This window comes from Grampus griseus (genome assembly GCF_964374135.1).
Source record: "Grampus griseus genome assembly, chromosome: 5".
Classification (NCBI taxonomy): domain Eukaryota; kingdom Metazoa; phylum Chordata; class Mammalia; order Artiodactyla; family Delphinidae; genus Grampus; species Grampus griseus.
In genome coordinates, this window is record NC_138998.1 from 15,867,601 (window position 1) to 15,892,062 (window position 24,462).

The following is a 24,462-nucleotide window of genomic DNA, read 5'->3' on the forward strand; positions in this document are numbered from 1 at the left end:
TCTTTAATCATTTGTCTTTTTTTTTTTTTTTTTCCATAAAACAGGCTTACACAATTCTTTTTTAGTTTTGTTTTGGCTAAGCAACATATCGCACCTTAATTCCCCGACCAGGGATCTTACCCGTATCCCCTGTGTTCAAAGTGTGGAGTCTTAACTACTGGACTGCCAGGGAAGTCCCAAGGCTTATACAGTTCTTAAGAAGCCAGTGGTTGAACACTACACTTACTATCTTCAACACATCTATGTTTAAATATGAATAAATTTAAAAATATCTTTAATAAAATAGATCAGTAATAGATCAATGATAATGACACATTTATATATCATGAATAACCTTACATATGACTTTAAAGCTCCTTGAATCATAATTTGTTTTTTAATAATGCTTTCTTTATACACACGTTGACTCTTCATGAGATGCCAGAAACTCACTGATTTTCTGGCATCCCATGCCACTCATTGATGTGGCATATGAAATTTAATACTCTAAAGCTAACAAATGCTTTTCTTTCTTAAATACAGCCTACATAAATACTCATTCCTTAATTGACACACATGCGCGCACACACATACACACCTCTATCTTCACTTTTAACTTCTCAAGTGTTTTCTGCTCTGTGGACCCTGCGGATCCCCATATTTCTAATTTCACTATGAATTCTCTTTGTTCCTCTGCCATCACCCATACCTTGACATGCTGACCATTGGCCAACCTTTTTTTTTTTTTTTTGCGGTACGCGGGCCTCTCACTGTTGTGGCCTCTCCCGTTGCGGAGCACAGGCTCTGGACGCGCAGGCTCAGCGGCCATGGCTCACGGGCCCAGCCGCTCCACGGCATGTGGGATCTTCCCGGACCGGGGCACGAACCCGTGTCCCTTGCATCGGCAGGCGGAGTCTCAACCACTGCGCCACCAGGAAAGCCCCCCAACCTTATTTTTAACTCTGCATCTCATTGCTTTCTTCATTTTATGTGATCTTGTTGCAACTCAGATTACCCTGATCAGTAATGTCACTCATTCATATGTCAGTCTATAACCAGGACCTATGGGAGTAGTAACATATAGAGGCAAGAAGAAGGTGGGAAAATGAAAGGCGCCATTTGAGATTCAATTTCTCTGACACTGTTCTCTACATACCCTTCTCCTGTTCCACACGCCCACCCCCGCCAAGAAAACACCACACATACCCTGAGAAACCCTCATGATCACATTACTGAAACAAAAGTAGTCTTAAAGCATTCCTCCCACAGTCACTCTGGGTGACTTCCCTGCTCCTCCAAGGCTCCCTCTCAGAGACGGGAACTTAGTACCAAAGACAGTATGTAAAAACTACCACTGTTTATGTTTATAGAACAATGATTATTTTCCATAGTCCTCACAACAGTCACTTGCCATCAAGGCAGATGCCACTACCTTATTTTAAAGGTAAGGAAACCAGCTTTGAGATGTGAAATGCCTGGCCAAGGATCACAGAATTAATGGGTAGCAGTGGTTTTGATGACAATCAGGGCTTCTGAAAACTGACCAGCCTCCTTCCTTGTATCACTTTTCAGGATATAAGATAATATCGCTAATCACATCTACCATTCCTGAGGGCCTCTGTGAGCAAAGAGTTGTACTGGGCTCTCTACGAGCACATTCTCCCAGCAGCTTGCAAAGATAGACAAGGCATACTCTGTAATTCAGGACTGCATGATCCCTACTTAGAAAATGTGGAAAATGAAGCCCAAAAGCCACATCAATAGTAGATGGTGAATCTGGGGATAGAACCAGGCCTTCTCATTCCTTGTCTGTCTCCCTACCATAGCACTGACTACTCTGGGATTGCGAGCATGGTAATGTTACAGGGAAAATGTAGGACTCTGCGTTAAAATATATTGGGGGAAATGTAAGAGCATACCCATGCGCACGCACATACACACACATACGATACACACATACGTACATATACACACCTCCTGTGGGATGGAGAACAAAAATAATTGTATTCTTATAATTTTTAAAAACTAAGAAGAAAATCATTTCTGCAACTAAGTTAATGTTCGGAAGGTTAGAGTAACATTACTGTATTCCACATAATTAATTTCGATTTTCCAGGTAGCATACACTTCCAGACACACACCCTGTTGGATGGCTCCAGTTCTACCAGAGGAGGTTATCATGAACAGCTGAACTTCTGACCCTTAAGAATCACAGAGAAAAGATGAGAGGTATCTGTATAATATCTAAAAACAGGCCACCTTTTAAGGATGTCCTTCATCAGGCAAACCTGGATTACTAGTAGCTTCCTTAGCTGGCATAGCTTCTACGGATATTCTAGGATTCCACTGTTTCTTTTAAGGAGCAGATACTGGCAAAGTTATCTTATAAAGGGTAAGAGGCTTACCTCACAACAGCTGAAGGCTGTTGATGACACATAAAAACTGAGAAGGACATTAAGTCTAATCAACCTCAGAAAAGAACAGAGTAATAAATTCTTTGGACAGTCTTTATATATAGCAAGTGTGCTGGGATATCTGATTATTTTAGTTCGAGACTATAAAAACTGCATCTCAGCATAATAAAACGTAAGTCAGGGAGACTGTTATCTTTCTTAGCACCCATTTTAATGAATCAGAAAATGGTTTCACAAAACCACGAAAACGGATGCTTGCCTCATGATTATCACCAACCCACGCTGTTCTGCTGTACCAGATTACAAGGTGTATCATTCAACTGAAAGCAAAGAGTCTTTCCACTTCACACAATTCTGGAATTCTTGCTGCTTCTCATGAGACACAAGTGTCATGAAATTGAAGCCAGAAGCAGTTTTGTATATATTTAAAAAAAAAAAAAGGCAGACTCTTCTTGTGCTTTGGTAGCTGTGTGGCCATAATGGTCACTCTTATTATTGCTGTTTATCAGTTCACATGGGTACAGGTACTATGTTAAAGGAACAAGCTCCGTGGTGACTCCCCCGTATCTGGGGATGACTCAAGCCAACACATGGCAAAAATACATGATATCGCTGCTTCTCCACTCTGTGCTTTTGATTAAATCTATCAGAATACTGAAATCGCCTGGAAGCCGACTAAATTCTTAGAAATAAAGTCATGTTAGTGAATAATTTCCATATTAAATTGGTTTTGAAATATACATTCTTTAACAGAACAGTAGGTGAATACTCACATTCAGTATATTAGTCTAAATTTTGGACTATATCTAATAACATCGTTATTAGCCTGGCAGTGTCCCATCCTCTGCTCATTAATTAATGACTGCATTTTTCTAACTGAATGCTCATTTGACAAGGAAAGAAAATTAAAGCTGGAAGAAAAGTCTAATTCTATAGTCTTATAAACTTGTTTTTAAACTTCAAATTATCTTAAATAAGTTTGCACTTAAATATTTTATGCTAAAACTAAAATGTGAATTTAGTCTCAATTTCTAGGATTATCAAATGCATAGTAATAAGCCAAAGTTTAAAATATTTTGCTTCCTTTTATTCAGTGTCAAATGATATCCACTCTCTAATTGTTATCTTAGTAAAAAATTTAAATATTTATGTCCTAATCACATAATCCTTGTGGTTTAAATTTATAAAGCAAAATTAAACTGGACATAGGCTCTGCTCCAGGCATTTGCATATACAAACTCATTTAATCCTCACATGAACACTATAAGATAAGGAATGTTATTGCCAAGTTCCCTGATGTAGTGTGAGGTCACGCTAGTACTTGAACCAAGGAAAGTCTCTATGATGCTATTTTGCCTCTCAGACACTTGCGCAGGGATGGAGTGTCATTCTTTTATTTTTTTTAATACTTTCATTTTGTTATTTGCTCATTCCTTCACTGAGTAAACATGTACTGAGCACCCAAACAAGTGCCAGGCTCTGGAGGAATAATGATAAATAATATAGAATTTATGCTTTTCAGTTATGTTCCAACTCTAGTGAGACTGGAGAGCAGACTTTTGATGAAATAATTAAAATCTACTCAGAAAAATGCTAAAATGACAGGTAAAAAATTTCTATAGAAGCAAAGACTTGGAGAGAACCATTTAAACAGTCTGATTCTCAATGTCTGCGTCTGAAAAATGGGTATGAACAACAAGTATTTCTTTCTGAAAAGAAATAATTCTAAAACCATGAGTAAATTATGTGTCAACTTGATACTAACTTACACAGTATACACACGCCCTGCTTCACTCTATAAACGAAAGACTTTGAGGCATTTACTTTCCATATGGTAAAAAGAGGTGAAATTACAGTGAAGCAGTTGAGAATATAAAACTCCAAATTAAGAGATTTGCTTTATAAAGAATGAAGGGACCGTGAGTAGCAAATTAAGCTATGGAAATCTCTTTTAGTCTTTTCATTAATCTGTACGGTCCTCAGACTCAAGTATATACTTTAATAGAAAAACACTGACTTCTCTGTAATGCAACCATAAAAAAAACTGACAATTTTAATCCATTTTTCTTTTTAAATTTTTATTATTTATTTATTTATTTAGGACTGTGTTGGGTCTTTGTTGCTGCGCGTGGGCTTTCTCTAGTTGTGGCGAGCGGGGGCTACTCTGCTGTGGTGTGCGGGCTTCTCACTGCGGTGGCTTCTCTTTGTTACGGAGCACGGGTCCTAGAGCACATGGGTTTCAGTAGTTGTGGCTCTCAGGCTCAGTAGTTGTGGCGCACAGGCTCAGTTGCTCTGGCGGCATGTGGGATCTTCCCGGACCAGGGCTCAAACCCATGTCCCCTGCATTGGCAGGCAGGTTTTTAACCACTGCGCCACCAGGGAAGTCCCCCATTTTTCAATAAAGCCTCATATAGGACAAACTGGCAAGAGACACCATGAATAAAAGGAATCTGCATTCCCCATCAGCTGCCTGACTCTCAAGCACACTCTTATCAACAATTCTGTCTACTGTCGCATCTCTCTCCTTGAATGAATCTATATCTAGGTAGCAACCAAATCATCTCCTCCATTCAACCTGAGGGACTAAAGCTTTAATTTTAAAAGGTTCCTAGTATTCACCTAAGGCAGGAAAAATTTACGTTTGTGCTGATTTCTCACCTTCTCCAATACTTGACTCATCAGTGAGTGCTGTCCGGGCACTCTCAACACTGAGAGGACGATGATGGGTGGGCTGCAGAGATTTCATGAACCCCTGAATGTGCCTGCCTGATTTTAGGGTTAAGTGCTGATGTGCACTGTATCATAACTTTTATCAGATTCTCAAAATGGACCACCAGCCAAAAAAATTGAGGATCTATTGAGATAGACTCTTCTTCAGAAATGAATACACATGAGATGTAACAAGTACTCAATAAAGAGCTGTGGAATTAGTGTTTGACACTTGAATTCACCCAAGGGTGTCTACCTCTTACCCATCTATCCATTCCATCATGCCCAACCCAAAAAATAGGAACATAAAAGACAAAGCAAAACACAGAGCAGCTTGGTCAACTTCTATGCACTGTTGTCTCTAAGTACCCCAAAAGGCTAGCTTTCCCAGCCTCTGTTGCAATTAAGTTGTGCCATATACCTAACTCTAGCCCAGGAGTCACACGGAGGAAAATGGAGCAAACTTAGATCCCTGAGTCACTGGATGAAGGGCCGCACCACTGACTTTACAAGAGCAAGAAATAACTCTTTGTTGAGATAAGCCACTGAAATTGGGGTGGTCTGTTGTTGTTGTTTGTTGCTGTTGTTGATAATCACAGCCTATCTTCACATACTCAAATTTAAGATAAAAAGTCTATCAGACACAGTTTAAATCTCTCTATGCATTAATTTTTTTTTTTTTCGGTACACGGGCCTCTCACTGTTGTGGCCTCTCCCGTTGCGGAGCACAGGCTCCGGACGCGCAGGCTCAGTGGCCATGGCTCACGGGCCCAGCCGCTCCGCGGCATGTGGGATCTTCCTGGACCGGGGCACGAACCCGTGTCCCCTGCATCGGCAGGCGGACTCTCAACCACTGCGCCACCAGGGAAGCCCTAGCAACTTTTTACTTTGCACATTTTGATCTTTTCAAGATTATTTTCTTTTTCAGTCAAATGTTTCCACTTTCTATAATGAATATGGTTAAAATTTTTATCTAGCTTTGAAGGTATCTATTTCTGGGCTCTAAGTTATGTCTTATTATGTTGTAACTTTCTAACCAGGAGGGGGAAAAGAGTATCATATTAATAACCTGTCCCATTCATTTGAAACTGAGGATTTGTTTTAGAAACAGCTTTTGAGGTTCACATAGGTAGCTAAATTAGCCCTGTATTATGATGCACAGTCCAGGCTGCAAAACCATTCCCCTGATAGCACTGGCTTTGGGGATTACTGAAATACATCAGGGACCACATGAAAAGGGAGCTTATTAAGAAATTTATATGCGGTTATTAAACAATATACACTTTTCTGCCCTCACAAAATTTACAGTCAAGGTTGGACTATAAGGCACGAAGAGTTAAACTAAAGGATTTAAAACACATTACATAATCGTGAGTGTGAACAAGGCAGTGAAACATCCAGACAACAAACAAGATGCAACTGAAGGTACAGAGGGGATGCTAGGAGAGTAGTCTCCCTGGCTGAGCACCTCCTCTTTGAATCTGACTCTCTGAACTCGGAAGTGCTTGGTACATCTTCCTTTCTAAGGTCAACCTCCCTACCCACTTTTTTGACCCTTTCTCAGCTTCTCTGATATATAGCACTCCCCATTATCTTTATTTTAATGAGTATTCATCTTTTCCTCTCCAATGACTCCTGTATCTTCCTTTAGTGGGAAAAACATGCTTCCATTGGACCCTCCACTCTTCTACAACAATCTTCTCTTCTCTGAACTCTCCAGCTGACACTCACTTCTCTTCATTTTATTACCGAATTTCTTTATAGAGTTGTCTAAACTTGTTGACTTCTCATACATATCTTCCAGTGACTCATCTTCGTGGAATCTGGTTTGCAATGAGGATTCCACCTCCTCCCTCCCAGCTCTACTCAAACTGCCTTCTCAAAGGTTACTGGTGCCCATTTAACTGCCAGAATCAGTGTCCTTTTCTCATTTCTTGTCCTCTCTCTAGCATCTGGCACCACTAACTACTTCCTTCTTTTCTCTTTTGCCTTTCTTGATAATGCACCATTCTCCCTCCTTTTCCCACAGTTTATTAATCTGCTTGTTCTCTGTCACTTTATTTGATTTTTCTCTCTTCTGACTGCTGATTATAGAGAGATGCACTAAGACTGTCTTTATATCCCTTCTTCCTACAGTACGTTCCCTCTCTGAATTCAGCACAGCACTCTCTTGTAACACAGCACTATCAGTTCTATATGAATGATTTTCAGATGCTTTTTCTGTAAATTCAACCATCCCCAACCAAATCGGTTATCTGCTCCCTGCTTATTCTCCCTAAAAGAAAGAGAACACACCAATTCTAACACCTATATTTCTTAACTTGGCTAATGGCAATGCCTCATCCCTAAACATCCAAACGATAAATGTCAAGGTCATTTTCAGCTAACTTTCCTAGATACACATGGAGAAATAAGTGATAAACAGTAGCATAATGCAAAACATTTACTGTGTCTCCTTTTAAGTACAATATTTTTTCAAAGCATCACATCCATTTTCCTGAAATATCTTTGAGTGGGCTCTGTGATTTTTATTGTTCAAGATGGACCACTATGAAAAATATGAACTAATAAATAATTTCCCATTATTAGGATGACTAAGAGATTAGTCAGAAATGATATTCAGCTTTTCTAGTTCAGTGATTTCCTCCAGGCTTTGTAGAAATAGTAAAAACGTTCTCCACTAAGGCTCAGATAAAATCAAAAGCTAGTGTTTTGATAAGCTGTTCATTCAGAAGTCCAAGTTTCTATTCTTTCTCTTTTTTTTTCATTTTTCAACATGCCACGAATATAATGTTACATTCAACTATTCATTTACAAAATAATAAGAAATAAGTTTCCAGCTGTTTTATTCACTGACTAAAGCCACTGTTGTTTGCATTTTTCTTAAATGTTGTTTATGTACTTTTTCAAATGATGAAACAAGACGCTGTAGGTAACACAAGTCAAATACTAGCTCTATAAATTGGTACTAAGATAAATAAATGCAACAGCTATAAATAATTACAGAGTAACCCCTGAAGAACTGTTATTCCAGCATTTCTAAACGTCTACAGTGTGTGTTTACGTAAGTACTCTCCGTAGCACAAGGGATACATTCCTGGGGAAGGAGCCCCAGGACAGGCATGGTAGCCAGTACTTATGCTGATGTGAGCTCGCTTCTCTATCAGCCAAAGCTCTTCCTTTCTCTTCAAATTCCCAGCTCAGTTTATTTCTGCAACCACTCTTTCTGTTCCCATGCTGTAGGAAGGCTCATTATGCTGTCCATAATGTCCCAAGGCTTGTGAAAAGCCTTAACTTTATACTGATATTGAATGTTTCCCCTACCTTTTTCTCCAACGGTTAAAAACCTGCCATGATAGTATCAAGCTCACTGCTTTTTTTTTTTTTTAATCCTTTATACTTTTGGGTGTTACTGCTGCTGACTAAATGTTTAAAAATACATAGTGCATGGTGTTCCTTTAACACAATTACTGTCAAAGCTAAATAAAAATAGGGATAGAAAAAACCCTAAATTCTTCTAAACCACTGTAATTTTCTTAATCCATTTCTATTTATCTTATTTAGGAAGTAATTACATGGATGAATGTCTATTTTTAGAACAGTAGGAACTGCCCTTTTGCTTATTTGTGTCTTCTCCTCTACTGATTCCCAAAAGTCGTATAAATGCAGATAGGGTAATTCAACCTGCATAAACAATATCTTACAACCTAAAAGTTCTCATAGTACTGTAATGACTGGCTGTTATCACAAGAGAAAATGAGGAATTTCACCCAATTTCTTTCAATGAATTCTTTATAGTACTTTAAAATAAGTATTGTTTTCTAAAAATAATAAACAGGAAGAAGGTGTTACCACTAAGTTTATCCATTCATTCAACCACTAACTCTTTTTTCACTAACACACTGATTTATTCAATAAATACACGTTGGCTTACCCAGCTCTTTGAGGATATAATATATTTTGATGATATAGCAAATTTTATATTCTCTAGTGTTTGTTAAAAATTCATTTTCTCCTTGAGGGCAGATGCTTGTTTTCTATACCTTAACTCTCATCATTATATTCACCTTCTCTTTTGTAAAACTATTTGGGGCAACAGAAACAAGTCTCAAAACTGCAGAAGAGGGCTTCCCTGGTGGCGCGGTGGCTGAGAGTCCGCCTGCCGATACAGGGGACACGGGTTTGTGCCCCGGTCCGGTAAGATCCCACATGCCGCGGAGCGGCTGGGCCCGTGAGCCATGGCCGCTGAGCCTGTGCGTCCAGAGCCTGTGCTCCGCGACGGGAGAGGCCACAACAGAGAGAGGCCCGCGTACAGCCCAAAAAAAAAAAAACAAAAACTGTAGAAGAAATTTTAAATATGACCTTGACTCTTTCAATGTATGACTTAGCTTTAAGGAAAAGAAGAGTTTGGACTCTTTTTCCTCCCACCTCACAATTCTTCAAAATAGATTAAAATTTGTACTACCAATTGTATTATAAAAACAATAATTATGTTTTCAGTTTTAGTGTTCACGAGAGCAATATACAAGTGCATCATTAGTGGTCAGATTTCAGGAAAATATTTACTCCTCACAGTATACTTTTGAACTTGCATTTATATTACTTTTCAGATAAATGAATTATTTCCCAAACAAGATGAAGTCGAGTTTACAAAAGGTGCTGGGCTATGCATCATCCCTATCAGATTTCATGTGGGCCAGGGAGGAAACATGGTGGGTATGCTTCCAAGGACACATGATACACACAAGGTAAAATGGTGATTAAATGGGGACCTGTCACAAGAAACTAAAAAGCCAGTGCTTCGTCACAGTCTTACATGATTTGTAGCCTTCTTTGTTGTAAAGCTCCTGACTTCCATTAAAAATGCCAAAACCAAAACAAACTTATGGCTGCCAAAGGGGAAGGCGGAGGGGATAAATGGGGAGTATAGGATTAACAGACGCACACTACCATATGTAAAACAGATAATCAACAAGGATTTACTGTATAGCACAGGGAACTATACGCAATATCTTATAGTAACCGATAATGGAGAAGAATTTTTAAAAGAACATATATATATACACACATATAACTGAATCACTTTGCTATAATCTGAAACTAACACAATATTGTAAATCAACTATACTTTAATAAAAGGGAAGAAAGAAAAAAAACACCAAAAACTTACAAACATGAAGTAGAAACTGACCTGATTTCCATAAGGACTGGTATATTTGAGTTACAGGTAGAAAATGGTCTATTGGAAGACTTAACCATGAAATCTAATTTTAAGATAGCTCTGGAATGGAAATTCATAACAAAAATAACTGAAGGATAATTTTAACTCAATTTGAGGTTCTGTTATTAAAAATAAAGTGTCAACTGAATTAGTATTTTTTAAATAATTAACTTTATTTTTCAATATGTTACTTTGCAACCCTTGTAAAGATATTTTAAAATAATTTTGGTTGCAAATGAACCTAAAATTAAACTTTCCTCTGAGTTGAGACGTCCTTTTTAAAGAGGTCTATTTCCATGTAGCAACCTTAATATAGCACATTTTAGGTATCCTTTGTTGTATGAAATGTTTGCAAATTTGTCAACACGGTTCCAAAATCATAAATACATAAAAGAAAGTACAAGCTCAATCCCTCAACCCTAGACTTTGGAAGTACAATATAGATTACTTATTTTCTAAAATTAAAGTGATTGTGTTTAGAGATCTGGTGTAGGGCCTCGGACAGTGTCACCACAACCTTTGTGATAGATGGGTCATGAGAAGTTTCGAACACAGGGTCAGGAATCATGAAAACGGCTTCTGAAGTCTTTGTTATTTTAATGTTTTTAATTGGAGGTGCTCTGTACTCTCCTCTTGGGCAACCTTGACTTTCTGCTGTAGATGATAATGGTGGCTTTAATTAGCCTAGGCAAACTTGGAAAAAAAAACCCCAGGCCTGTATTTTCCTTCCTTCAGAACAGTAATGCAAAGTCTAATAGAAAAACTGAAATGGGAACTGTCCCAGGAAAATGTGGTTATGCTGCAGTACAGCATCCTTCTGAGGGTCATCAGGTTTAGTCCATAAAATACTATCTTGCATTAATCCCTGTAAAATAAACTCTTCTCAGGAGAATGATGGGACAATATGGAGAAAATCAAGAAGAAAGGAAGGGAAACAATGAAAGTTAAAAAAAATAATAAACCTAACCTATTTATGTGAAAGGTATGAATTTTTTTAAATAAGGAAACTGGTTTAAATGGATATTGGTAAAAATTTCTCACTATAAGACACTGAAACGCAGAACTGATGCGGACACATCTGAGGATTGTTCTCTAAGTCTTCCGAAAGGGCACTATCGCCAAGCCCCACCTCCCAATGACATAACTTCAGATTATTCTGAAGTGTAGCTCCCTCCCATCAATCATCCATAAGTTTTCTAAGTTTTGGACCCCACACTACCACATGAATTTGTCCTCTGGCAGTTGACCTCTTGGCTAGAAAACACTCTCGCGGACTCTCAGTTTTACCTTTTTCTCACATTGTCAGTTCCCATCAGCCCTACATCATAAAACAGGAGGCTAGAAACTAGTCACAAAACAGTACAGCAAAATAATAACAACAGCTTATTGAATACCTAGTGTGTGCCAGGCACTGCTCTAAATGGTTTAAATTTATTAATTTATTTAATCCTCAAAACAATCCTACAGTCCCATTATTATCTCCATTATAAAGATGGGGTATCTGATGCTCAGAGAGGTCCAATAACTTATCCAAGGAAACTTACTTATCCAAGTAAGTGGTGGAGCTGGGGTTTGAGCCCAAGTTATCTGTTATCTGGCTCCAGAGCCAATGCTCCTAACCTCCAAGCTATACCAGCATAATTGCAATTCTACTTAGAAATGGTGTGAGAGTATCTGCAAATTACGTCTAATAAATTATACATATACATATATATACATACATAGTGGTTTAACTATACAGCTGTCCATCTTAATAAAAACAGTGTTTTTAAAATATTTGTTTGGCTTGTACCATACAGCAAATTTCTTTTTAATTACAAAAGTCTTTAAAAAAACTCATACATCAAAGGCCAACTGCCAGATCGGAAATCAAGAGTGACAATTGGTGACGATTACCAAGCACCGTTCACTTTATTTACATTTTCTCTCTTAGCGTTGACACTTCTACATCCAACGGCAAAACTCTCCTCAGGAAGAGATACCACTAATTTTATTTGTACCACTCACTGCCTCTTATGTTATGAAACGGGTAAAACAGAACAGATTAAATTGCCAAGAACACATCCAGGGCAAAGGTTGGGAGGAGAAAACTGATACTCAGGTATCTAAGTTATTTCATGTGTAAAGGATTTTATGATGAGCTTAACTTTTGTTATTTACTACATACGGTTTCAATAATATCTCAACCTTACTACCTAATTAAAACTCACATGATGAATTGACAAAATAAACTAAAAGCAGGCATCAGGAAATGAAAAACAGAAAAAAAAAAAAAAAGGCACTGCCAGGGTGTTTCCTCATATAAACAGTATGCTACACCCAGATATAATTCAGTGATGCATGGCCATAAAAGCAAAGCAAATAACTGAAGAGAATTACAGAGATAACATCTTGCAATTTGTGTTCTGGTGTAAATCTTTTATGGTATAGGCTAAAGAGTGTGTGTGTGTGTGTGTGTGTGTGTGTGTGTGTGTGTGTGTGTGTGTGTGTGTGTGTGTGTGTGTGTGTGTGTGTGTGTGTATTGCTATCTCTATGTATACATCTCTGTATATGTCTCTATGTACTCAGAGAGAAACTGGGAAGAGAGGGTGAGTTTACAGACACATTTGAAAATAAAAGCAGGGAAGGACCCTACTTTCCACAAAATAACGTACTTGTGTTAGTGATGATTTTTCCATTTTCAGACTCAATTTTTTGTTTACCTTCACATCAGTGTGTGTTTTCCAAAGCAAAATTTTTTAAATGTGAAATGACTTCGCTCTTGATTTAAAAGTTTGTTCTTGAGATACCCTGGAAAGTTCCACACTATCTTAATATTATAGAAGTACTACTGCAGCATATGGTCTTTTTCAAATTAAAGAGACACAAATGTTCATGGAAACATTTGATCTGATTTTAACTCTCAGCTGAAATTTTCTAAACAGCCATCCTTCAGGTGCCAGCACACAACATCCTGGCTGTGAATGGAAGAAGCAAATGTGTCTAGCCTACATATATCATGCCAAATAATGGGCATACCTGTTTGGTTTACCTAAAAACACCTTTATGGCAACTTAAGTATCAACATAAATTGTTAGGCTTAACGTTAAGCAGAGTTAATTTTCTTTTTAATATGTTTTATGTTTTTAATGCAAACTTTGATTGAAAAATGCTTTCATCTTATTATTTTGGAGAACACACATCAAAAGAGGAGTTAAATTTATAATAAAACCCCAAAGTTTTGCCAACCATCCCCCACAAATATTTCAGCTTTCATAATTACACTCTGACTTCTCACATCATCTGCACAGGCTCTTCATTTTACTCATACATTACGAATTACAATTTTACAATATTACGTATTTAAAACCATATTTTGATAACTTCTTTATGTAAGGGTATATACATTAATGATGTATTTACATCAGATATATTTTTCTTCAAGTCTCTGGCACCAAAATTAAGTTTTTAATGCCAGAAATATCATTTTTAACTGTATGAAAAATGAATGTAAATAGATTCCAGTAGCTTTTAATTCTTGAAATATGTCCTTGCTTGAAAAGTTTTATAAACAGTTTAGAATATTTTATTCCCACATTCATTAATCAGGCTACATTAACAATTTCAATTCTGCTAGGTCACCAAACCTGTCATTACAAAGCTTATATACATTCAGCTCCCTGGCCCACCTCTAGCATCTGCTTTAACCCTTCTCTGTCCCTGAGGGAGCCCCAGGACAGCCTAGGCTTTCTGCACTGTAGACTTGCTTTCCAATCCCTTTGGCGACCATGATATCCTTAAATGAGTTCTTCTGTCCCATTTCCAAAACTTCTAGTCTTTTATTTAATTGTCAAACATGCATTGAGTGTCCATTTCTGAGACCCTGTGCAAGGCAACGCAAGTAAATACAATAAACATCCCCAGCCTCAAGGAGTTGAGAATCTAGTAAAGGAGGCTAGACAGGTTAAGCAGCAAGAATCCAAGAAGCCCCTGTTCTGACTAGTGTTCAAGGCTAACCTCTGATACTCAGCTCAGTCCAAGTTAACTCTCTCTCTCCAGAACTCAACCCCACCTGCTGGTTTGGGTTCTGTTTCAAAAGGGAAAGAATACAAGAATGATAATAGTACCTACCATCTGCTTAACCAGGACCATTCCCACCATCTGGTGACCATGATGCCTGTCACTGACACTGCCCAATTGAGAGAAGTTCACCCACCTTCCTGATGGCAAAACCACCCCAAATTTGGGTCAATTCTGATCTTTGATAACTTTTCCCCACCTTTCTCTACTGGCCTGCTACTGAGGAAAAATAGCTTTGACAGGGAAATCATATCAATTCTTGGAGAATGGAAGATCATTTAATCACCAAGATCCTGTCCATCTCTGATTTTCATAAGCCATGCATCTCATTCTGTGAACATACTATATTTTAAAAGAAATATGTACACCTCAATCAATTATTAATAAAAGTCATTTATTGGAGGAGCTCTTTAATCATTTACTGTCCATAATAACCCAATATAATGGAATAATGATATAATTATTAGCTTTACATATAGGTAAAGAACTGTAGAGGGGTTATGTAACTTGCCTAATATCAAACAGTTTGCAAGAAATGGAGCTAGAATTCCAATTTTTGGAAGCCTTTCTTTTAGAGTTCCCCCTGAACCACTAAACTATGCTACTTTTCCCAGCAGCGTATGTGACATCTTGATTTATTCATCATAAAAGGTATGGTTAGGGATGAGAGTGTCGGAGTGCAGAGAAAGCATGAGTTTTTGCTTTGTGGTTACTGTTGTTATTGCTGTTGCTTTGTGGAAAGTGTATATGCGTGTATATGTTCCTGTTTTGTTTAGTTTTCCAGTCAGACAGACTTAGGTCTGAATTCTAGTTGTATGAACTTGAGAAAGTTACATAACAGCATCAACAATTTATTGGCTATTTTCTATATGCTAGCCACTTGACTAAGTGCTTGGCATACTCTGTCTTGTTAAATTAAATTAAATTAAATCTTCATAAAAAGACAAGGAAATCTTACTCATATTTCAGAGCAAGTGTGACTATGACTGAAAGAGCGTATGTAACGTTTTCAAGGTCAACTAGCCAGTGATTAACATAGACCAGACTGAGTTGGGAGGAGGTTTAGAAGAGAGCGCTTTGATGGCACTGGGTCATGAAAAGAGGCAGCACTGAATTTAGAAACTAACACTCACTGCCAGAATTGACAAATAATAGGACCTCTGAGTGTGGACACTGGAGCCATACAACCTGTGTTTGAATCCTTGGATTCAGTTGTGACATCTTGGGCAGGTTATTCAACTTCTCTCAGCCTCAGTTTCCTAATTTGTAAAGGTAAAATAATAACACTACATACCTCCAGGTATTTTTGTGAAGAATAAATGAGATAATTATTGTAATGGCACTGGAGGTAGTAGGTAATCAATAAATTACAATTAACGAAAGAGATAGCTTAATCTTGAATGATTCTGATGCGATAAACTTTAATTTCCACACAACAAAATGAATAATGAACAGTGTACAACTCCCCTAAAGGATCAAAAATGTTAGTATTGGGGATCATTCCCTAGATCTGTCCCTTCTTTTAGTTGCTCAAACCAAGTGCATCTTTTCTATATGGGTACGTCTAATGAGGCTGTGAACTTTGATTTATTTGTTACAACCATGGAAATATATCATAAAAGGCTCACATTTGACATTTCTCAATGTCGTTTATAAATGTTCTGCTCATAGCCCACCAGTCTGAACAACTCTCATACTCTCCAAGAAGGGACAAGGAATAGATGGGAAACAGGAACCAGTGGGAACTGAGAGGTATGAGTCGTACGAGCTGAGTGATGGTAGAAATACTTAGGGATTGTTACGACTGGGATTAAACAGACCTTATTTTGCGAACTAGCTCAAGCCTTCGAAGACTTGCAGTGAATAAGTACTTCATATTTTTTTCTAAAGTTAAGTTTTACAAACTCCCATTCCAAAACTACTCCAATCCTTAAGTATTTTTCAAATTGAACTTTCTAAAAAGAGAATTCAGAGTTTATATTCTTAGTTTTGTACACATTTTTCTCCTAGGTCCATCTTGGTTAGTGAGCATCTTGGGCAACAAGCAAAGGGACTGGATTACAATTATACCTCCCCAAGAACCACATTAAAGGAGCCTAAGCATGGTCTTATTAAGTGATGATAGCTATATGGTAAAGTCAAGGAGAATTTGGATTTTGAAGTAATAATTCCAAGTCAGACAACCAGAATGCATTTAATTAATGAATATATCAAATAATTTCACACAAATATAATTATTGTATTACAGAGAACGTGCATTCTTTCCACTTTTATGATACCACAAATAAACAGGTATCTTTAAAAATACAAGTTGAGGAATTTTTTAATTTTGGAAACAATGAAAGCCAATTAAAATTTTTGCTTAGAAGCAGAAAATATACTGCCTATCCTTGAACAATCTTTTCAACTCTAAGAATTTAAATTTTCAGAAAATTGCCAAATTTACATAATCATAAACTGAAATAAATGGCATGTCAGAAGTTCTATACTTTCATCAAACAAAAATATTTTAATGATCCTTCCAATGTACTTTTCAAAATCCTAATATACTGAAAGCCACACTAAATAAGACAAGAAATAAAAAAGAAATTCTAAAGGCCTCAATCATGCTACATTGTGGAAGTGAGCCCAAGGTTTATCAGCCATGCTCAGAAACTCTTAATACTGAAGAAAATCTCTTCAATTCCTAGAATCCATTCATTGCTCTGCTGACATTGGCAAATTGGCCCCTCAAATGTACTGCAAGTTTAAGAAACAGAATCACATAGAGGCAAATGCACTGGGTTAGAATTCAGTGACTTGGGTTCTGGTCTTGGCTCTGGGCTTAAGAAACTGTGAATTAGCGGTCCTCTGTTTCCTTATCGCCAAAAAAGTCACTCTATTATTTATTCTATTTATTTACTTATTACTATTATTTATTCTATTCAGCTAGCTGCTAAGATCTTCATGGTACCACTATTTTATGATATGTACATTTTCTATATGCCTTAAAAAAGTCATCACTAAACTATCAATATTACTATATTGTGTCCTGCTTATATGAAGTTACTTTCTCCATAGAACATTAAATACAATGCATATCACTAATTAATTGTGCTCCACTTAAAATATTTTTAAAGTAATTTTAAAATTGTAAGGTAATTTTATAAATGGCCATAATAAGTTCAATCTATCATTCTGTCTTAACACTTAATTAAATCATTTTAAAATTATATATATATACAAAATTTTATATATATGTAACTCTATATATATGTGTATATATATTCATTTCTTGTCCCAGAAGAATATAAGAATTCTAGATAAATAAAACAGGGAAAAAGCACTCTACAAGCCAACTTGAGAATAATGCAAACTCCTACCTTGAGACTGTGCCATACATTTTTTAAAACAGTAAACGCATTATAAATGTTAAGAATTAAAGTATTAAAATTTCCCTTTTCTATTTTTACATATGAAATCAATTACTCAATTTGATGTACTAGAAAGACAGCAAAACATTCCATCTACTTATGCTTCGAGGTCTAGAAGGAATAAAACTTGGATATTTGCAAGTGTAAATAAAATACTTTGTTGAACATCTTTTAGTTTTAAAAATAAGCATGCTAAAGTAAGCACTATCAAAGATAAATCTTCGTTTTCGTTTTGTGCAGCTATTAGTCAACATTCTTCTTTTTCATTTTTAAAACCTGTTATATTTTTGGTTATTGAGATGCAAGTGTTTCAACGTGACAGTAAGCTAATAATAGCCTTAATTCCAACCATAGGGAATCAATTAAGAGATTAAGTCCTTATTGAAAAGAAAACAAAGGGAGAAAAAAGAAGACATGAATTTGATAGTAAGGCCGCCAAAGATCTCTATATTAGAAGAGGTGTGTTAATAACACTTCCGAGAATAATGTCTATGAATGGAGGCTGAGTAAAGAATAAAAGTTATAAATAAATAACAGTTGCCACAAAAGCTATTCATGCTGAAGAGATGATTTGGCTCGTTCACTCCGAGATGCTGCTGTGCTCCCTCCCAGCCCTCACACACACACACCAACACCCCATGTGTATCTTTCATCCTGGTTTTTACATGCAAATGGAATAAAATTTTTCCCCCAAGAAATAGGGGCAGGGAAATAATCCCCTTTAAAAAACAACAACAACAAAACCTGAACTTAAATCCTAAAAGAAAAGAGACTGCTATATTTAGAATGCCAAGCAGTATTTTTGACAACGGACAATAACGTATTCTAGCACTACCATGATCTGAGCTGCCTTTCCCATTCCTTCTGAATTAACTATGGACATAGGAATTTGAGTTTGAAGAATTTGAGGATATAATCATTTCATGTTTGTTTCTGGTTTTAAACATGAATGGAGAGGTAAATAAAATACAGGCATTTGGAAAGATAAATAATTTCTAATTTATTTTTAACTGTTTCAATTCTCAGCAAGATTCTTCTGACAAGATACACAAAGCCAAAAGGTGCTTCATGAATTCCACTTCAAAGAATGGAAAAAATATTTTTAAAAATCTATTCAATGCCAAGTTTAATCTAAATAAAATCAAAGAGAAATGCGATTATCACACCAAATTCCTAAAAGAAGTATTTTGTTTTGGCTCCATCATCAGATACAGAGTTGCCCAAGGATACTCTAGCTATGGAGTCTACGTTAAATTAATGGCTGTAGGTTTTTTAGCTTCTAAAACAGCTTCCTAGAGAAATCAGTACCTTACCTTCACATATCTTCTGGAGAGGTTTCCTGGTGCTTTGAAAACTCCTGAGGTCTATGTCAAACGGCCATTCTGTTGCTCCCAGGGTCTTAGGGGCTTGGAGAGATCCCAACACCTGCTGCTACCACTGAGCGTCGAGGCTAGGAAAGCTTCAGGGTTTTGACAGCAGGATCACTGAGCCACAGCCAAAGCTTGGGAAGCCTTAACAACTGAAAGCAAGTGTAGAGGGCAACGTGGTACCCAGCACGCACAGGGCGCTCAATCGTAGCAGCAGGGGGAGGAATGTTCCCGCCCTCACGAGGGTTTAGAGGCAGCCACCAGGGAACCCAAGGGTCTGTCAAAGGACAGAGCCAAGGAAGTGGAGACATGACCACACAGCACGAGACCCTAAGAGGACAAGGGAACGGGAACAACTAGCAGACAGCTCAAGTAGCACTTGAAAAGAATCATCAAAATTCCCCGACAGGACACAAGAAGCAATGGCAAAATGCAACAAAATACATGGAGGTAGGCCATTCTAGCATCCCACAGACAGCCAAAAACAGTTGAGGGGGGATATGGAGCTCTAGTTCTAGAAAGAAAAGTAAGGAAGACATATTATAGTATGCCTACTAGATGTGAGGTTAAAAATCTAATAAGTGGCATCAAATTCCTAAGTCCCATCACTATAATATTTACATTAAGATAAGGGAATTTGCAAATATAAAAAGTCACAGAGTGAGGATCCACAAGGCAACGGAGGTTAAAAGGCAAAGTTGTCCATTATGGGAGGAGAAAATGAAAAGACAGAGAGAAGGTTAAACGCAGTTGATTTTTAAATGGAGAAATCATTAAAATGGCTTTTTAAATACAACATATGTTTTATCAAATACATCACTTTCTATTACGATCAGATGAGGGAGACTGAAGGAATTCATGAGGTAAGAGAAGAATATGAAGAAGAAAAGGAAATGGACAAAGTGTTCAGAGATGAGTATAGGGACAGATGGAAAAAAGAAAAGAGAAAGAAAAAGGAGGAAGAAAGAAAAATGAGATTAACTTATTAGGTTTTAACGCATTGTCAGATAACTACTCACTAAGATTCTCCTAAATCTGGGCTTCACGAGGTTCTATTTTCCATGGAGATGCTTATAGCTTGTTAACCACTATTCGCAGCTCTTCAACTTCTCACAAACCCTCAGGAACTTATCTTGAGGAGCCAGCTGAATATTAAGTAGTAAACAGCTACAAGAGACAGACCCTAAGACAATTCTGCTTTAATGAGCTGGGTAAAATCAAGCCAGGGACCAAATATAAACTCTGACAGAACTTTAATCATCCCTAATATGAATCAAAATTAAAATGACCAGGCTCATTTAGGAACTGTCACTTTTTCAAGACTAGAAGCAAATTAACCACACATAGTATTTTATATTGTTTTAGAGTTAAATGAAAAGAAACTTTACTGCCTAATGGCCATTCTGTGTGTGTAATTCTTGATTTCAGGTATTTACTTAACATATAGTAAGTTCAGGTTAACTAGAACAGTAATAATAATCTATTTTACTTGGTGTCAAATAACTCAAATAACAAGTGTTGGGAAAGGTTGACTTCCATCCCTCACCTCATATACATGTGGTTATGTTATGTTGTATATATTATGCTAATAACCTATACAATAAAAGCAGCTCTTGCTTGGGCAAACTTACTTATGTCCAGAAAGTCGCTATGGGCCAGATTTTTTTTTTTTTTTTTTTGCGGTACGCAGGCCTCTCACTGTTGTGGCCTCTCCCGCTGCGGAGCACAGGCTCCGGACACGCAGGCTCAGCGGCCATGGCTCACGGGCCCAGCCGCTCCGCGGCATGTGGGATCTTCCCGGACCGCGGCACGAACCCGTGTCCCCTGCATCGGCAGGCAGACTCTCAACCACTGCGCCACCAGGGAAGGCCTGGGTCAGATATTTTTATAAAATGAAATAATCCTTAAACTACAAAATAGTAAGTACTGCCCAGGCAGCTAGTAGTTTAAATTTGAGAGAATTGAGATTTTATAAGAGGATGAGGAATCTGAATTTCCCTTTAAAAATACTTCTACTATATAAACGGTGCCTAAGTGTAGATGTTGGTTTGAACTAAAACTTAATTTTTTAAAACACAATCATGTCAATCGGATAGGTTTGCATAACGAAAGATGGAGTCTCTATGGTAGAAACTAAATGGAAGCTGAGCTTTCTTTTTAGTGTAATAAGTCTGACTTTAAATAATACATTAAAAAATCAATTACAGTTTGTTTTCTGACCTCTGTTCTCAAGCCCACTCATGAAAATCAGTTTCAACAATGTAAACAACAAAAACTAAAACATACAAACAAAAAAATGTGGAAGAGAAGATAAGAGACTGAATTAATGTTACCACTTGAAATGGTAGAGTCCATTCAATTATAAATCTCTTCAGACAGAATGGTATGTCAGGATTGTCAGTGAAAATAGAAAAATCGGTACTAGCTTTTTAAAAATAAACATTACATTGCTACTAAACTATCTTCCTAAAGTAATGAGAGAATCTAAATCAGTGTTTCTCTGTTGTTAAGCATCACAAAGGGAGAAATTTTTGACAAAGGTGCTTACAACTGTATCCCTGCACCTAGTTAACCTTAACCTGGCAACATAGTAGGGGCTCAGTACATATTTACTGGCTGAACAGTGGTGCCACATGTGGAAAGGCACTTCTCAAAAGCATGGGGGTGGGATGGGCGGGTTATAGTCAAATAGAATTCTTAAAAATTAAAGTTAAACAGGGGTCTTCCTACACGGCTTGTCAGAACCTTTATTATGCTCCTGAAAATTCCTAAACTTGATTGTCAACATTTTTCATGGAATACCTATTAATCATAGATTAATTATTCTAGAAAAACTTGGTCTATACCTCTATGGAAAACTTGATATTTCTGCATCTTCTAATCTTTTAATGAAAGACACAGGTGAACTATAAATTGGCACATATTCATCTCTGTTATAAATTATAAGGTGGAAGAGATACCTATGTATTTCAAATCTCATAGTAGGCTTATCACAAATGGCTGCTGCTTTGGGATAAGGAAATTTTAGAGGAGAATATTTTGGAGTGAGAAAAATTGAGAGAGCTCATTCAAATTATTCGTTTCACCAATGAAGAAACTTGCTCAAGGAAACTCTTATACATTGTGTTGGCAGATAAATACATTAGCAATGAAGTTTCTTTATTGCTAATGTCAAAAGATTCATCCTGTGCAACTATCTGACTAATATAAACCATACCTTACTAATTTGCTTACATAATTATCTTGAAAAGAATATTCCTGGCAAGAATTTGTGTATTAAATAATCTCTTAATTTAAAATTCTATACTCTATTGTGCTGAAAAAAAAAGAGGGGCTCATTTACAATCGAAAGGGAAAATAACTTTTCATATACTAGAAAGTTATTTTTTATTTTAATCACTGGGGGTCAAATGAAAAACAAGAATGAAGATTAAATACGGCCTGAGAAATTACATGGGAAACTATACTCCATATACTGAGATAGCTAGCAAACTTCAGGATTAGTATCTTCAAGTAGTAAAGCTGGAAATAAATATGTTTATTTATGGAACATACACAGGATCACAGATCAGGTCACCAGTGTTAAAACTATGATTCCTTTCTAAAACAATGTTCTGATATTCAGATTATTAGATGCCATTTTCCCATGGACGCCACCTCAATCCTTGACAGAGCGAACCTGCCCAAAAGGTATCTTAGTAAACTGGCTCCCCAGTTGCCTTATTCACTCACCAGCATCCATTAGCCAACTCCATGCTTTATCTTCAATAGATAAGATACGGCTTCTTCTTGCCATGGTGCCATGAAAAGGATCCAGAAGGTTCCCTTAAACCACATTTCCTGAGTGACTGCTGCAGCACCAAGAGTAAAGGATATGCCAGGTCAGCCACTTTTCCTTCCCAGCAATATTAGCAGCAGCAGCAGCAGCAGAAGCTGGAGCAGACCGTTGAGACCCAACTCCTTGCAGGATGCTAGCCAAAGCACTCTTGTATACTCTACACGTAGACAGAGTTTGCCCGTATGTTTGCACCTTCCCCACAGTGTGTCAAAACAGGTGTTTTCCTGTGATCATGCTTTAAATCTGCTCCCCAAACAAGGTGATAAATATACTGTTACTATGAAATTCTAAGTTTCTAATTCTATGGAAAACACATTCTTAAAGATTTACTTTATCATAAGGAAGCCTTGATGAATCCTTTTTAAATTTTCATTCACCTTTCCCACTCCTAAGAAGCAGGTAGACTGCCCTAAAATTTCCTGTTAATGAAAACATGGATGTTACCATATGAAACAAATGCCATCATGCAATTTTGGTCATTTCTTGCATAATATTCTATCTGCCTTCCTGGCACAGAATCACGTTTCACAAATGCTAATGTTTTCATAATCTTTACAACACTCCCAACAGATGGCAAAATATCAGGTCTCATGAACTTTATTTTACAGAAGCAACGTCTTTTCTGCCTCTATCTTTCACTCCCTTTTTGATGTTATTGATGAGTTGCTTTTCTTCCCAGTGGTGTTCAACTTAATGAGTGGCTAGAATATGGCTGGACAAAGAGAAGGTAACATCACTAACAAAGCATTTACTTTACTTAACCGATTCATCCAGAGCTCAAATTCTACAGGTTAAAAAAAGCATCTACAGATTTTTTTAAAAAATCGAAACAGTCCAACAAAGGATAAGTGAAAACCAGATTATTATTTTCCTAACAATTAGAAAATAATTATAAACTCCAAGGCATGTGTTCTCTGCACAGTAGAAAATAACAATTCTCATTAGCAAAACTGAAACCCTACATACACAGATTCTGAGTATACCATGTTGCTCGTGTATTAATACTTCATGTGTTCACTTCAACATCAAAATAAAAATCAGAACAGTAGTTATCACATACTCAAGTAGTGCCAGGCACTCAGTACTTTACATGTGTTATCCCGTTTGATCTTCACAGCAACTGCAGATCAGGTATTATTACGGCCCCATTTTGCAAATGAGAAAACTGAGGCTCAGTCAAGTTATGTCACAAGTTTAAGGTCACAGGGCTCGAAAGTGATTTGAACCCAGGTTGTACAGTTCCAGACCTGGAGCTCTTAAACATCTTGTTAAAACTGCAGCATCAGTTCTGGTTTTCATTTATTTCTGTACTGCAAGTTTACCTAAACAGCTAATATGTATACAGTACTTATTGTGTGCCCTAAAATTCCGTAAGTCCTTTGCATGCATTAATTTCTTCAAGATTCAAAACAAGTCAGTGAGGTAAATACACTCCTGTTTAGTGGGGTAAGAATGTTAAGGA

The 24,462-nt window shown here is 37.1% G+C and overlaps 1 protein-coding gene across 16 annotated transcripts in view; it reads right to left on the reverse strand.

Moving 5' to 3' along the window:
- The window catches only part of MBNL1 (muscleblind like splicing regulator 1), a 245,691-nt gene that overhangs the window by 89,294 nt on the left and 131,935 nt on the right, over positions 1-24,462 (reverse strand). The window contains exons 1-2 of one of the 16 annotated variants that reach the window (XM_082654724.1): positions 22,895-22,945; positions 19,109-19,676 (exon numbers count right to left, since the gene is read on the reverse strand). The exons of 14 other annotated variants lie outside the window; for them this stretch is intronic. Coding sequence is in view for 1 of the 2 variants with exons in the window: in XM_082654721.1 (XP_082510847.1) it covers positions 22,895-22,900 (6 nt within the window). In the remaining variant the exon portion in view is untranslated. Of the gene's footprint in view, positions 1-19,108; positions 19,677-22,894; positions 23,012-24,462 lie in introns of those variants that run through there. One more of the 16 variants, XM_082654721.1, reaches the window with a different exon arrangement.